The 14755-nt window shown below is 38.3% G+C and overlaps 1 protein-coding gene and 1 long non-coding RNA gene across 5 annotated transcripts in view; one reads left to right on the top strand and one right to left on the bottom strand.

Moving 5' to 3' along the window:
- KMT5B (lysine methyltransferase 5B) overlaps positions 1-11507 on the top strand; it is a 28018-nt gene extending 16511 nt beyond the window's left edge. For 2 of the 3 annotated variants that reach the window (XM_066551741.1, XM_066551743.1), the window contains 7 exons: positions 1120-1285; positions 2448-2557; positions 4326-4492; positions 5142-5161; positions 5320-5456; positions 7198-7394; positions 8695-11507. In XM_066551741.1, coding sequence (XP_066407838.1) covers positions 1120-1285; positions 2448-2557; positions 4326-4492; positions 5142-5161; positions 5320-5456; positions 7198-7394; positions 8695-10160 — 2263 coding nt within the window. In that variant the 3' untranslated portion in view covers positions 10161-11507. The remainder of the gene's footprint in view (positions 1-1119; positions 1286-2447; positions 2558-4325; positions 4493-5141; positions 5162-5319; positions 5457-7197; positions 7395-8694) is intronic. The other variant, XM_066551742.1, reaches the window with a different exon arrangement.
- The window catches only part of LOC136557660 (uncharacterized), a 35592-nt gene continuing 25968 nt past the window's right edge, over positions 5132-14755 (bottom strand). The window contains exons 4-5 of one of the 2 annotated variants that reach the window (XR_010783785.1): positions 8187-8257; positions 5132-6180 (exon numbers count right to left, since the gene is read on the bottom strand). This is a non-coding gene — a long non-coding RNA (uncharacterized lncRNA). Of the gene's footprint in view, positions 6181-7699; positions 8258-14755 lie in introns of those variants that run through there. The other variant, XR_010783784.1, reaches the window with a different exon arrangement.

Here is a 14755-nt window from a genome sequence, read left to right as displayed (position 1 = left end):
ATTTTAGTGAAACAAAGTGAAACAAAAGAAGGAGGTAACACTTTTTTGTTTCCTTTATACAAGTTGCGTGGAAGAGGAAAATCTTCTGTAGTCATATGAAAATAAGTTACTTGTAACATTCAGCGTTCTAAGGTGACAGTAAGCCAGTTCATATGGCAATTGAAAAAACAGGGTATCAGTGAGCAAGTTGATTGAGGTTTCCTTCCATCAACTTCAAGAATTCTTTTCCCCCTTGTTTACTTTTGTAATGAAATACAGATTTCATTTGGTAAGTAAGAGGAAATAAAATCAGCATAGTAATGCACTTCCAGCAACAAGTAACAGGACTTACTCTTACATGTTTGCTCAAAACTCTTAGTTTGTTTAGCACTTCTGTCATATGCTCTGTAAGCAGAACATTCCAGTTGTAAAAAGAGCTGCAGAAAACTGTTTCTCATGATCCTGGTAAATTTTTATCTTTATGAAGAGTCCCCTGGGGTGTGGCATGTATTTAAGAATACCCACACCCCACCTCTGCCCTAAAGCAGAGCATATATGGGTATGTGCTCAGTCAAAGGCAATTTATAGGGATTTGGCAAAATATCTAAGTGCTGCTTTCTCTTGGTGGTTTTGCAGCTCACAAATGGAGCTTCCACTTCTGGCAGTCATGCAGGTTTTTTTCTGTTACTTTTCCCACTGAAGATACGAAGGGTAGCTTTTCTTAAATCTCAAGCTTTGGGAAGAAGGCAGAATTCTCTGCTAATGTACAGGTGTTTGTTTTGATATTTACATGCCCAAGATTTCCTGTTTGGGGGGAAAAATGTATGATTGCACTGAATTTTGGAACCTTAATCTTCCACAGATGTAGCATCTGCCATGTGTTAGTATTTCTAGATACTTCTTGTGTTGTCATTAAGAGCTGTATTTTTTATGAATGCACATGTTAAGTTTGCAGTCCACATAAACCCATGTAGTGAATTCATCAGTATAAAAAGGCTTTGGGTTTGGCAATGGTTGGTCAGTGTCTTTATACAAGGAGTTAAATATTTATATGTGTAGCAAAAGAGCTGTGTACTGTAACTGAGAAAGAATTGAGAATGACTGATGGTGGACTGGCATAGCTTTATTTTTTTCTTTCAGATTTCGACCTATTAAAGGAAGGCAAGAAGAACTCAAAGAGGTGATTGAACGTTTTAAGAAAGATGAGCACTTAGAAAAAGCCTTCAAGTCCTTGACGTCAGGTGACTGGGCCCGGCACTATTTTCTTAACAAGAACAAAATGCAGGAAAGGTTGTTCAAGGAACATGTAGGTGTATTTGTAATTAATGTGCTTTTTCAGATGGTTGAAAGGCAAAGCAAAAGTAAAAATTTCTTAAGAATACTATTAGCAATAGTAAAGCAATCAAGTGCTCTGTTATGTTGTTTTACTGTTTTTTTAAGAGAAACTTCCTTTGATTTTTAAAGCCTAACTAGACACACCCTTCTTTTTTTTTCCCTTGTCAACTTGCATTGCTTCTTATTAAACAGAGTTTAGAAAGGAAGGATTTTTTCCCCCTTCATTATTTGTTTGTATTGTGGTTTGTTTGGGGTTTTTGTTTTTTGGGGGGTTTTTGGGGTTTGTTTTAGGGTTTTTTACTTACAACTGGGTGACAAAGGAAGATAAAGGAAAAGGGAGTAGCCTTGTTAAATCAAGGGGGCTATACCCATAAGGGTTGTTCCTTCTCCACTTCCCATGCCCCAAATCCATTTTGTATGTGCATAACAGTTTTTGATTCTCAAAGTTTAAAGGAAAAAATATCATAGTACTGCTTACTTAACAAAAAAAGATGCTTCTTCAAGAATGAGTCTGTTGTTTCAAGGTTCAACCAAAAAGAATGTGGCCTACTTTAAAATGCACCAAATCTAGTAATGCAAGAAAGATTTAGCAGAAAAAGTTCTGCTTTGTTAGAGTGGTTTTTAGAGTAACACAGTCACACCTCAACTTAAAAAAAATTCATCAGTCTCTGAATTCACCATCCAGGTTTGTTGTGGAAGTAATATCATTTTTCAGAACTTCAAATAATAAAATGGATTTCCAGAGATTATTAGGTCTCAGTCGTTCTTAAAGATATGAACAGATTTCTTGAATGCAGCTATTCAGTGATTTTAAGAAAAAAATTATTGATTTTCATTAGTTGGACCAATTTTGGTCCAGGTATCTTTAATTTTCTTAAACTTTTCGGATAATCTCAATACCTGTGTGAGGATTACTGCAAGTCACTGTGAAGAAATAAGACCAACATAATATGTACGGCTTAAATGTATAGAAACATTATAAAACATAGAAATGCATTTCAGCAGACAGCATCCTGCTCCAGTATCCATTTTGTGTGTGTTTTTGTACAGTTCACTTTCATTATTTATATAAGGAGTTCCTCACTGCTTTCATTTTTCGGGTAACAGACAAGTACTGGGTTTTTTCATTGCAGGTGTTTATTTATTTACGAATGTTTGCAACTGACAGTGGGTTTGAGATACTGCCTTGTAATCGGTATTCTTCTGAGCAAAATGGAGCCAAAATCGTTGCAACAAAAGAATGGTAAGAAATCCAGTTTACTGTTGTGTTCTGTTTCTGTCAATTATTTGAAAGAATCTATAAAAATATATTTTCAAGTGTCATTTAAAATTAAAACTGCAACCAGTGAAATAGATAGTTTTGTATTGTTACTTGAAAAGTGAATTTTCTCTCTGTTTTTGCTAAGTACTTAATACAGGATCTATGCCTCTGGAAGGTAGGTAGTCCTTTGTATGTTTGGGTTTATGCATATAATGTTCATTATACTTTTTTTTTAAATCTTGTTTTCAGTCAGATAGTTGTTTTTCTCTTTTCCAGAGTTGTTAGACTTCCATGAGAAATATGACATTATGGCAGATTTGTGACACAGCAAATAATTGTGTGGGAAATTAGTTTTTTGCCATTTTTAAACAAATGTTGTTTGCATATTTTGATTGTGCAAGATAGATCTCTCCTGGAAGCACAGGGCTGGAATCTTAGTGTGCCCCATCTCACTTTGGCACATCTGAGTTTCATTATAAGCATGTGTGTGGCAGCACCTGCAGATTCTGGCTCAATTCAGATTTTAAATGTAGACACCAGTTGTATGAGCTTTGCTTTGTGGCAGTACCCATTCATAGCAGCGCACCTGAGGTGAGGAAATGAGGTTATGTTCACACTGGGATTGAGCGGCTGGACACCCTGCTGGTGGCAACACAACCTCCACGTGTTGTAGAACCTTTAAATACGCTAAGGACTCCAGCTCTTCATGACCATAGCTGAGGGTTCCACGATCATGATACAACCCAAAAAATACTGATTGGGTTTTGGGGTTTTTTGGGTTTGTTTGTATGTTTGTTTGGGTTTTCTTGTTGTTGTTGATGATGTTGTTTGAGTTCATCCCTTGGCTGATTCTTTGCAGTAGAAGCTTTGCATGTAGGTGTGTTAAAAATAGATTAACTTTTCATGCTCAAAATCTAGAGTAGCCTGAGAAGTGAGCAAGACAGGAGGGCTGCATCTTAACCCTGCTGATATCTGGAAACCTGTCAAGAATCAAAACTAGAGATTAGAGTTCTCAGCACTCTCTGTCAAAGGAGAAATTTGGACTTAAAAGGCTTTGCTTTTAGTTTGTGTCCTTCATATACCTTTAGTATCTCCATGGTCATCTCTGTCAGAGTAATGTGGAATGGCCACTCTAAGCAGTGGAAACAATGCCCACACAAGAAAATGGAAACTCTGTGCTCCCACCAGACTGAGCATTCAGTGCCTCTGCACTGCTCTAGTCATGATGGCACATGGGCTGTCTGCACACAAAGGCTTCATGGTTTTTTTGATTTTTGTAGGTGTCATTCCCCCTCCTCACTCTATTTCAAGGGCCAACTTCATGCTGAAGAACTACTCATGAGTGAGGAAAACATCTTGCTAGAATTTCTGCCTTTGTTAGAGTCACTACTGGGCCTCATTTAAAAAGCCATGGAGCTCTAAGCATTTTCATTATGCTGGGTTTTCCTGGTCACAGGAAGAAGTTTAGGAAACACAAGCAAGAGCAGCTTGAGGAAGTCAAAATTTCTCAAGTGGTGATGGGGAGGGAGCGTACACAAATGAAAAGATCTTGCTTTTGGTTTTAACAATTGCAGAAGCTGAAGTAATCAACTCTTGCAAGCAGCCTCAGGAAATTGTAGAAACAATGGTCGTAATTGTTTCTGACGTCAGATTTGATGTAATTGATTCTATAACAACTTTTCTTTCCATGAAATTGTTTTGTAATTTTGGCACATGTAGTCTTATTACTGCTACTCTTTTTACATTAAAGGAAACGAAATGACAAAATAGAATTACTTGTGGGCTGTATTGCTGAACTATCAGAAATGGAAGAAAACATGCTGCTGAGACATGGGGAAAATGACTTCAGTGTCATGTATTCCACACGAAAAAACTGCGCACAACTATGGCTTGGTCCTGCTGCATTTATCAATCATGGTGAGTAGTAAGTATAGGAAGCTTGTTGAAGAGCATAAGAAATTCAGAAGTGTTGTATATGAGCCAAACAGCAGAAGAACTTGGAGAAAAATGTCCGAATCTGGCGTACTATATTAATGTAGGACAGAATCATACTGGGATTTTCCCAGCCAGAGCTGATCAGTTGTGAAACTCAGAGAAGGCTCTAGGAAGCAATGCTGTCTTCCTTGAAAGAGACTTTGGAACTAGCAGCTAAATTAGTGGAGCATATTGTGGGTTACCTTGAATTCTTTGTGAACTCAGTCAGCAGTAACATCTTTATTAGGTGAACTTCTTATGGCTTTTTAACCTTTTGCAGAAACTTAGCTGATTGTGTTGCATTTGTGTACCAAAGGAAGAGCAGGTAGGAATTAAGATGAAACTGTTTACCCTAAAGAGGAGGGAAACGGGACATTTGTGATGGCATAGGGAAGAGCTCAGAAATGCAGCTATACAAAAGCAGGAATCTTTTGATGTATGGCTTTGTGCAGTACTAACTTAACTCCCAGTATTTAGTTGAGATTCTGCAGTTTTTGAAGTCAAAGTGAATCCTTACTTTAGATATCTACAACTATTCATGTTTCAGGTCTTATCCACAGTTAATTGACTTTATCTTTTGGACCTTTTTCAGATTGCAGACCTAACTGTAAGGTAAGCAAGAAATTATAAATAAATAAAGTACCCTACTTTTTATTTCTTTGTCCTTCCAACTTTTCTTCCCCAACTGTTTTAGTTTTATTTCTTACTCAGATACTGTGCAGCCTTAATGATTAGCCTTTTTTTTCCCTTCCTGTCATCTGCTTCTCCAGTTCGTATCAACAGGCAGAGATACAGCATGTGTGAAAGCTCTAAGAGATATTGAACCTGGAGAAGAAATCTCTTGTTACTACGGAGATGGGTTTTTTGGAGAAAACAATGAATACTGCGAATGTTACACCTGTGAAAGGTATGCATTGATGTAAATGGCTTTCAAATAGAACTGGGCATATTCATGATCTATTTTGTGAAACTGAACGTCCTTTATTATGAATACTCAGATTTTTGGACACAAAATAATTGCTTCCTACCTGTTTGCTATAATGATTTTTCTGTGTTACAGAATGGTGATGATTCCTGAGAACTGTGTTCTCTCAATCTGTTGATTCTCTGTTCTGGAGATTAGCTCAAACTGAGGCAGAACAAAACAGGGGTGTAGATTCTCAAAAATACTTGTACTGAATAAAGTAGAATGGGAAAGAAAAGCAGTTACAGCTTCTGCAAGACCATTGTGAACTGATCCCCAACTTTTGCTCTTCTTTGCACTTGATAAAGCAAATTCCATTAATGTTTTGTTTGCAGACCTGAAGTTCTCTTCTGCTGAGAATGGGCAGAGTTGTTTTTCGCCCAGTGTTGTTAGAACTTGGGGGTTTGTGTATTTGTAAATGTCTACTGGTTTGGACAGTATTTGCTTCTCTTTGTTCATCATTCAATATTTGTTTTTCACACGTGCTGTCCCAACCTGGTTTCTTCACATCAGTTGAAAGAATTCCATAGTTGGTTTTTGCCATGTTGAAACTTCTGCTCACTGTGAGTAGGGAGGATCAGCATCATCTGAGAGAGCTTCACTCAGTTCCGAGGGGACCTGCACAGAACTCACTGTTCTGTTTGATCCAACTGTAGGAAGAAAAACCCTATAAAGGACAAATTATTGCTCATATTGAGAAATAGCCTAGTGCACCTGCATACAAATAGTTTAATAATCCTACTTTCATTTTTATTGGCTACTTTGGTCACTAACAAATCTTGAAATTAAAGAGAAAACGCTCTGGCATGGGCCTCCAAGCTCACGCGATGTTATGTCATTCCAAGTGAAGGTTGCAGTCGAGAGCTGCTAGTAGAAAGCTACTTCAGTCCTGGAGATTGTAAAGTGTTGAATAAATAGGCACCAGAATTGTTCTTCCCTTGAGACATGGAGTGATGTGGGGTTTTTCTCAAGTGCTTTTGATCATTGATTTCACTGTAATATGAGCATACTTTATTTTTCAGGACAAACTAGTTTTATGTGTCTGAACATTTTCATTAACTTGTTGTTTTTGTATTTTAAGTACATGAAAATGTTATTTTTTAAAGCTAATGTTTGGGTAATTCTAACTTTAGGAATCTGCTTTTCAGTTACAAAGCTGTAGCAGAGGCAGTCAAATATATAAGATTTTATTCTGTGGGGAGTTAGTAAGGACTCATTTTTTGCTTGTTTTCAAGATTGATGAGGCAAGAGTCACTTTGTATACCACAAAAAATTAATATTTAAGTGTCTTCATTTTAACTATGCTGTAAAGAGTGTTAATTTGCAATGTTAAAATGGTGGGTTCTAAGGATCTGTGGGTATGTTTGGAGCAGTAGGAGATTTGGCACAGTAAAATTTCTTTCAAGCCTCCACAAGTCATCACCAGGAAGATTTGCATCTCTCTGCATATGTCCATGTACTCTTCCTAGGTGATCAATCCTGCTGTTCTTGCTGGCTAGCTGAGACATTTAGGCACCCAAGATGACAGGTAGAAGACAAAACAGCCCACAAAATGCTAACCAGTTCTGTGGCTATTGCTATCATTGATCCAGACACACTTGGGATCCAAACTACTGTATATGAAACCAAGCTCTAAGTTTACATGAAGATTTATTAATACCTTGTGTCCTCTTTTTATTTGTAGACGTGGAACTGGTGCTTTTAAATCAAGAGTGGGATTGCCAGCACCTACTCCTGTGATTAACAGTAAATACGGACTGAGAGAAACAGACAAACGATTGAACAGACTTAAAAAGTTGGGTGACAGCAGCAAGAATTCAGACAGCCAGTCTGTCAGCTCTAACACTGATGCAGATACCACTCAGGAAAAAGGTAATGCAAGTAAGTAAGGGGAAGAGCTTGGAGTCTCTAAAGGCTTCACAAAAACACGGAAAACTTCCACAGTGATGGAATTCCTCTCTTAGTGTTGAGATGCTTCTCACATACTGGTCACTAAAACTAATTTATTCAAGAATCTGAAGGCAATTTAAACAGTAAATTCATGGGTTTCCACAAGTGTTTGAAGAACAATAGGTGGTATGTTCTTTTGTTTTATTTTTTTTAATATCAAAAGGAAATATTTATAAACACATCAGTTAAAGTCCTGCCAATAATTTCTGTATTTCAAAATACAGTAAACTACCGCAGGCAGTAGTATGGTTTAGGAAAGAAAACTTACATAGTTTGAATTCTTAGGAAAAGAATTTTTAAATAAATACTCTTCGTAGCTATTGCTAAACAAATAGTTGTTTCCTTTAGACATCTGTTAAATTGAGCAGCTCTTCCCTTTCCACATCCAGAATTGATAGTCCAGGCACCTCTTGTGCAGTGAAAGTGCACAGTTAGTAATTTCAGAAGAAATTGGAAAGGATTTTTGTTTGTAATCTTCCTGCAAGACTTGTCTCCATGGAGTAGGGAGTATGATTTATTTGGTTTCCCCACCTCCACCAATAATTTAAACTTTGATTTAACTGGCAAACAGGTTTGGAGCTATGTAAAATACTGCAGTTCCGTCTCCTGTTTGCTGCTGTGACATTAAAAAAATGAAACACAGAAACAGAACATAAAACCCAACCAACCAATGGAAAAAAACCCTAAAAAATGTCCCCAAATCTTTTTAAGATCTCTGATTACCAGTATTTAGAGTTGCACCTCTGTTGAGCAGACAGAACTTCTTTGCTTGCCACAGTATGCTGTAGTTTCACCTGAAATTGAAACCATTACATTAGATAAAAGTATTTGGGGTTTTTTCCTCCTTTTCCATGAAAAAAATCCTGGAGATTATATTAGATCATGCTGACCATCAGATTTTATTGGAATAGTACTCAGCAAAAGCTGTGGATAATGTCAAATAGGTTTTTTTTAATTGGTAGAAGAAGAAATTCAGTAAAAACACAGCTTGGTATACTGGGGGTAGAGAAGGGGAAGTGTATATGGAAATGCTGATGTACTTGTGGCCTGTTTAGCAATTCCTTTCATGTGTTGAGTTGCAAGTTAAGCAGTCTCATCCCTGACTACATACTGTATCCTGTCTCATGGATTATTTTGAGGTTCCCCAAATAAATGAAATAACTGCAGTATTTGGGAGTGGGAAATTCAGGATACAGTAATGTCATAACAAAACTTTTTTTTTCTTTTTCAGCTAACAGAAAATCTTCAATTGGCGTAAAAAAGAACAGCAAAAATAGAACATTAACCAGACAGTCTATATCAAGAATTCCAGCATCATCAAACTCTACCTCATCTAAACTAACTCATATAAATAATTCCAGGGTACCAAAGAGACTGAAAAAGCCTGCAAAGCCTTTACTTTCAAAGATAAAGTTGAGAAATCAGTGCAAAAGGCCAGAGCAAAAGAATGCTTCTCGAAAGCTTGAAATGGGAAATTTAGTTCTCAAAGAGCCTAAAGTAGTTTTGTATAAAAACTTGCCCATTAAAAAGGATAAAGAATTGGAGGGACCAGTCAAAGTTGCAGTCTCTAGCGGATGCTTAACGAGGCATGCAGCGAGAGAACATAAACTGAATTCTGTGAAAGGTGCTTATGAGCAGGGTGATGTTGCACCCTGCACGTACATCACGAGGAGGTCGATGAGAACAAGGATGAGTTTGAAGGAGACCTCTGACACAAAGCTTGAACCAAATACATTGGATAGCTATAAGAGTAACTTGACTGGAACACAATCAGACATTGCAGAGCAACAGTCTCGTGCGTTAAACGACAACGATGTGGCTCATGGACCATCACATAAAGGAGAGGGTCGGTGCCAGAAAAGTGATGCAGGCACATCTAAAAAGAAATCTCGACAAGGAAAGCTTGTGAAACCATCTTCAAAAACAGAGGAAACTGATACTATGCACAACACACCTATGAAGGATGAAGTACCAGATTTGATTAGTTCTCATTCAGATCTTGAAGAGAGGAATAACGTGGTGGACACACCTGTTGGGTTTAAAGACTGTATCCCTGGATCTGGTGGCTGCTCTGTAACAACTGACAATTTTAAAGCAAAAGACAGCTTTAGAACTGCAAAAAGTAAAAAGAAAAGACGAATCACAAGGTATGATGCACAACTTATCCTTGAAAATAGCTCTGGGATCCCTAAACTGACTCTTCGTAGGCGCCATGATAGCAGCAGCAAGGCAAATGATCAAGAGTGTGATGGAATGAATTCTTCAAAAATAAGCATAAAATTAAGTAAAGACCATGAAAAAGATAATAATTTATATGTAGCAAAGCTAAATAATGGGTTTAACTCAGGATCAGGCAATAGTTCAACAAAATTAAAAATACAGCTAAAACGAGAGGATGAAAACAGAGGCACATACCCAGAGGACCTTCATGAAAATGGTGTGTGTTGTAGTGAAACTCTCTCCCTTTTGGAGTCAAGAATGGAAGTAGATGATTATGGTCACTATGAAGAGGAAACAGCAGATGAATCTTCATCAGAAGAGGACGATGAAGAGGAAGATGACTATGATGATGAATTTGATGACTTTATTCCTCTTCCTCCAGCGAAGAGATTAAGGCTTATTGTTGGCAAGGATTCAATAGATATTGATATTTCTTCCAGGAGGAGAGAAGATCAGTCTTTAAGGCTCAATGCATAAGCTTATAGGTCTTAAACTGACCTGGATGTCATTTCTAAAAAAAATTTTAAAATAATAAAAAAAAAATAATAATAGAAAACCCAACAAAAATTCCATTTGATTATTCCTCAACTAAAGAACTTTCTGAAAAACTTAGTGGCAGCACTTCTTTATTCACCTATCAACGTAATATTGTAGAAAGTGTACAGCATACTGACTCTTCTTAAGTCTGATTTGTGCAGATTTTTATTGTACTTTTTAATAGCCTTCTTATGTGCAATTCCAAGTTAGAGGTAATGCTCTGTTGTAAAATAAAGGCTCAAGCAAAGTTACGAAATTGCATCAGATCTTTCCATGCAGGACAATGAGAATACAGTGTGGCTACAGAATTATTTTTGATCAGTAGGAGCGTTAGTTTGCTCTTACAATATTTGACTAAACAATTTACAAAATCATAGTAGCAGCATATTAAGGTTTTCTAGTATATGTTAACATCACCAGCAATGATCTACAGCTTTCCAATTTATTTGCTAGATGGTTTTCCCCCCTTGGAGTTTGTCAGTTTTAACACTGTATGCTGTCCCAGACGTACTGTTTGTGGCCTTTGTTATAGTAGCAAACCGTTGGTTGGAAGTCAAATTGATTTCTTTAAAAAAAGAGAAAAAAAATATGAAAAGGTGTTGACAATTTGCTGACTTTTTAGTACATTATATGTACAAGGGTAGCAGTATGCAGAATAAAGTTTGGATATGGTGTATTTATTGCTTGTTACGTAAATTAAACACCTTGTATTTAACACTTTTCAATACTTTTAGATAAAATTGTTCTTTGCAAGAATGATTGGTGCTTATTTTTTCAAGAATTTGCTGTGAAATAATGTGATTACGACGGGCAACATTTATCCAATGAACTGCAGCTATCCTAAATTGGTTCTTCATATTTTTCTGTTGCACTTGTAAAATGCTACAAGGAATTTAAAGAAAAATCTATTCACTTTAACTTATGATAGTTTTATCAAATTAAAAACAACTAAGTCACAGCTTTTGTTCTGTGGTAACCTAAGAATTGTTTGTCTTTTAAGAACCAGTTGTAAAAGAATGAAAAAATATGTATATGTTGTAAATATTTGTGTGTTGTGAGAAATTTTGTCATAAGAAATTGAGATAACTTGCCAGAAAGGTTTTTAAGTTTAGAAATACATCCATGCCAATAAAATAGGAAACTGTAAACCTAGTTTTAAACTCTGCATCAGTTGGAGTTCTTCGCTCATACATAATTCACTTAATACTTCAGAGTCTGCTTTATAACAATGAAGAGCATCAGGGCGATCTTTGGCTCTTTGGTTTTTAATAAAAGAATGTTAGGAAACTTCTGGGCACAATGGATCGTTTGTATGTATGAATCAGCTTTCTAAGCCATTTTTTTCAAACAGGTCTGAAACATCAGTGTTGACATAACTGTGTATTGCTTTGGTCTGTAGTATTTCTATTTCTTCTCAACTGTGGATTAAGGTTTCAAGTTTTTGTGTGTAGAAACACAAGTTTCATGCTAAAATGGGTGCTGTTGGGTCAGCTGAATCCACTGTTGGCTGCTCAGGATGTCAAGTCCAACTCTCTCTGCCCTAAAGACCAAGAGCTTGATTTACACGGCCACTGTGTTACCCAGTAGTGAAAGCATTAGTAGAGAGAATTAAGTGTGGAATTGAAACTAATACTTGTAACTTTGTCAGTCTTTGGGAAAGGCCTTGTGTCATGCCAGGGTGTGTATGTTTTTAGAACGTGGGTGGATCCCTCTGTGCAGTCCATGGCTCATATTGTCACACCTCGGCCTTCGGTTCAGGGAAGACTACCCAGACCCTTTAGACAGTATGCTCACAGCTGTGGTGACTTGTCTTGTGGGGTCTTTAATTCTACTGTCATAAAATGGGTTAAAGGAGAGAGAGATGGGTTATTAAGGGCTTGCCTTCAAGTCAGAAGTGTCCAGGAAGCAGCTGATAAAAAATTACACTGTAAATAATACAGTGTAATTTTTTCTTGCTTCTAGAATTCACAGGCATTGTGACTGGATGCTGTGCTCTACAAGCATTTCTGGCTGTATGAGCAAAAGCTGAACATAGTCTCTGCATACTTTTACCTGCAGCCCTTCTGTGCCCTGCTGCTCCGGCTTGCAGAGTCATACTCAGTGCTCCTCTGGCAGCCTCAGCGGGTGTAGGGGTGGGGGCTTGGTTTGCAGAAATGTCATTCACCTGGACGTGTGAGGGAAAGGGGGTCCATGCAGCAACTAAACAGTGCCCACCCTTGTAGTTATTTATGATCAGTGTGCTTGAGAGCGAGGTTAGGGCTTGCTAAACCAGCATCAACCAATGAGAGCAGATGATGAAACAGAAGAAATTGTAAGTGAATCCTGCCCTTAGAGGAAGAAGCTGTTTTCCTGGAGTGGATGATCCTCCTAACTCGTAGTTCAGCCAGCCCCTTAATGAGAGCTGCTTTCCTTTTCCTTTAGTGTGAAAGTGAGTACAAGTAACTCCGAGCATAAGGATCTCTGGATTGGTCATGTTCACTGAACAACCTTCCTGTCTTAGAGAATCTGGAACAAAAGTTCCTAGTTATTTCCATGGTCCTGCTGTACAGATATTTGTGTTACAGATACCTTGAAAACAATTAAATGTATCCCCCGAGTGGGGCAGGTGGGCAGGGCTTCCACAACTCCCGTTGTGCCCCCTTCCCCTGATGCTGCAAGTGGGCATTTTTTTCTTTATTCATCTATAGGTGAATTGGTAGATCTCAGTGTTTCCATAACCTTAGTAGGAGGGGAAGGTGTATGTCTGTCACCTGTATGAAAACCTGACAACCTGGCCATGTTTCTTGTCCAGATTGCAAAGCACTGTGGAGCTTATAGTGGTTTGACTGTCAGGGATCCTGTTTAGCCTTGTCGTCTCATTGCCCAGGATACTGGTAAGAAAAGATGCCACAGCTGAGTACGTTTGGGGTGACCACAGCACCTTTTAGCAGATTGAGGAACTGGAGAAGTGTATTGTAGATGGGCTTTGGCAGCTCGTTGTGTGTTATGTGTAACGGGTTGTTCAGCTATAAAAGAAACATCCCAACCACTCTGAAAATGGCAGGCTGGCTGGCTGCAGATTTGGGAGCATCCTGTCATGTGCAGTTATGCTGCCAGCCCCTTACATAGCCAAAGTATGTTCATGTCTCCTTTTGGCTGGGGTTTTTTTCTGGTTTCTTGTGCATTTTGCCTAGTACTGCCAGTTTACCTTCTTTAAAATCAGCTCAGAAGCAGAACGTTTTTGCTGCCCATATTTGTATAGTTGATTGCCCTGTTTAGAATGAAAGGTTGGAGGCTTGGGAGCTGCGCAGAATGAGACCTACTGAAAGTCAGCTAAATTTGCATTGTATCTTCCAGTATCATGCCTATTCCTAAGTCCCCCTCCCCTGTGAGTATTCTCTTGTTTGGGTTGGGTCTAAAGTAAACCTATGGCCTCTACTGTACTATCATAAGATCCCTTCTGGAGTGCTGTGTCTGGGTCTGGAGTGCTCAGCACAGGAAACAGACAGGTCCAGAGGAGGGGCACAGAGATGGTCAGAGGGCTGGAGCACCCTATGCTCCATGAGGCTGGAGACTGAGAGAGACTATGAGGACAGGCTGAGAGAGCTGGGGTGGTTCAGCTTGGAGAAAGGCCAGAGACTTTAGAGCACCTTCCAGCACTGAAAGGGGGCCTGCAGGAAGGTTTGACAGGGACTTTTCCCAAGTGATAGCATAAGGGGCAATGGCTGTAAACTGCAAGACAGGAGGTTTAGGTTAGATGTTAGGAAGAAATTCTTTACTGTGAGGATTGTGAGACACTGGATCAGGCTGCCTAGAGAAGTTGTGGATGCCCCATCCCTGTCAGTATACTCGTGTTCATTCATCCTGCCCCTTTGGCAGGATACTCACACCCTGTTTCTTTCCAAGAGAATTCTTACCTTGCTACAGAAATATTTTTCAAAATGCTTCTCTTTTCCTCCTTGGAGTTTGCAAAGAAACCCTGAGGTGAATAAAACTCAAGACAATACTGTCTATAATTCCATAGCCAACTTGCAAAAACATTTCAAGTGGTAAAAAGATAAAACTTAACTGATCAACAGCAGTGTAAAATCTTTGCAACTGACTTTGAAATACAGTTTTTTACAAAATAATAACCTCTCATTTTTGAACAAACTAACAAATAAAACCATGAGGCTGACTATGCTAAAGCTCCCCTAAAACTCAGTGTAAAGAAGCAGGCATTTTCAGAAGTTCAAATCTGACTATATGGAATTTAATCCATCTTTAGAAAAAAGTCTCAAAATAATTTTAAAAGAAGCAAATAAGAAATTCAAATCCTGCTTTTATATCCCCCAAGGAAGCCAGCTGGCTCGTCCCACCTGAGTATTGGTTTAGGATAGCAGTATTTTGCAGCTGGAAATTGCTCTGTAAAATGCTTGTTGCATTTTACTGGTTCATCGTCTACACCTGCACTACTTATGGGTTTACCTGTTGCAGACCAGACTCCAGAAGGCATGCCAGTAATACTCAGCAAAATTTTCCTGTCTGAGGTGACACCGTGTTTCTCCCTGGACTCC

Source organism: Molothrus aeneus, chromosome 6, assembly GCF_037042795.1.
Source record: "Molothrus aeneus isolate 106 chromosome 6, BPBGC_Maene_1.0, whole genome shotgun sequence".
Taxonomy (NCBI): Eukaryota; Metazoa; Chordata; class Aves; order Passeriformes; family Icteridae; genus Molothrus; species Molothrus aeneus.
Note: the sequence above shows the minus strand (reverse complement) of the source record. Positions and strands in the feature narration are given on the sequence as shown.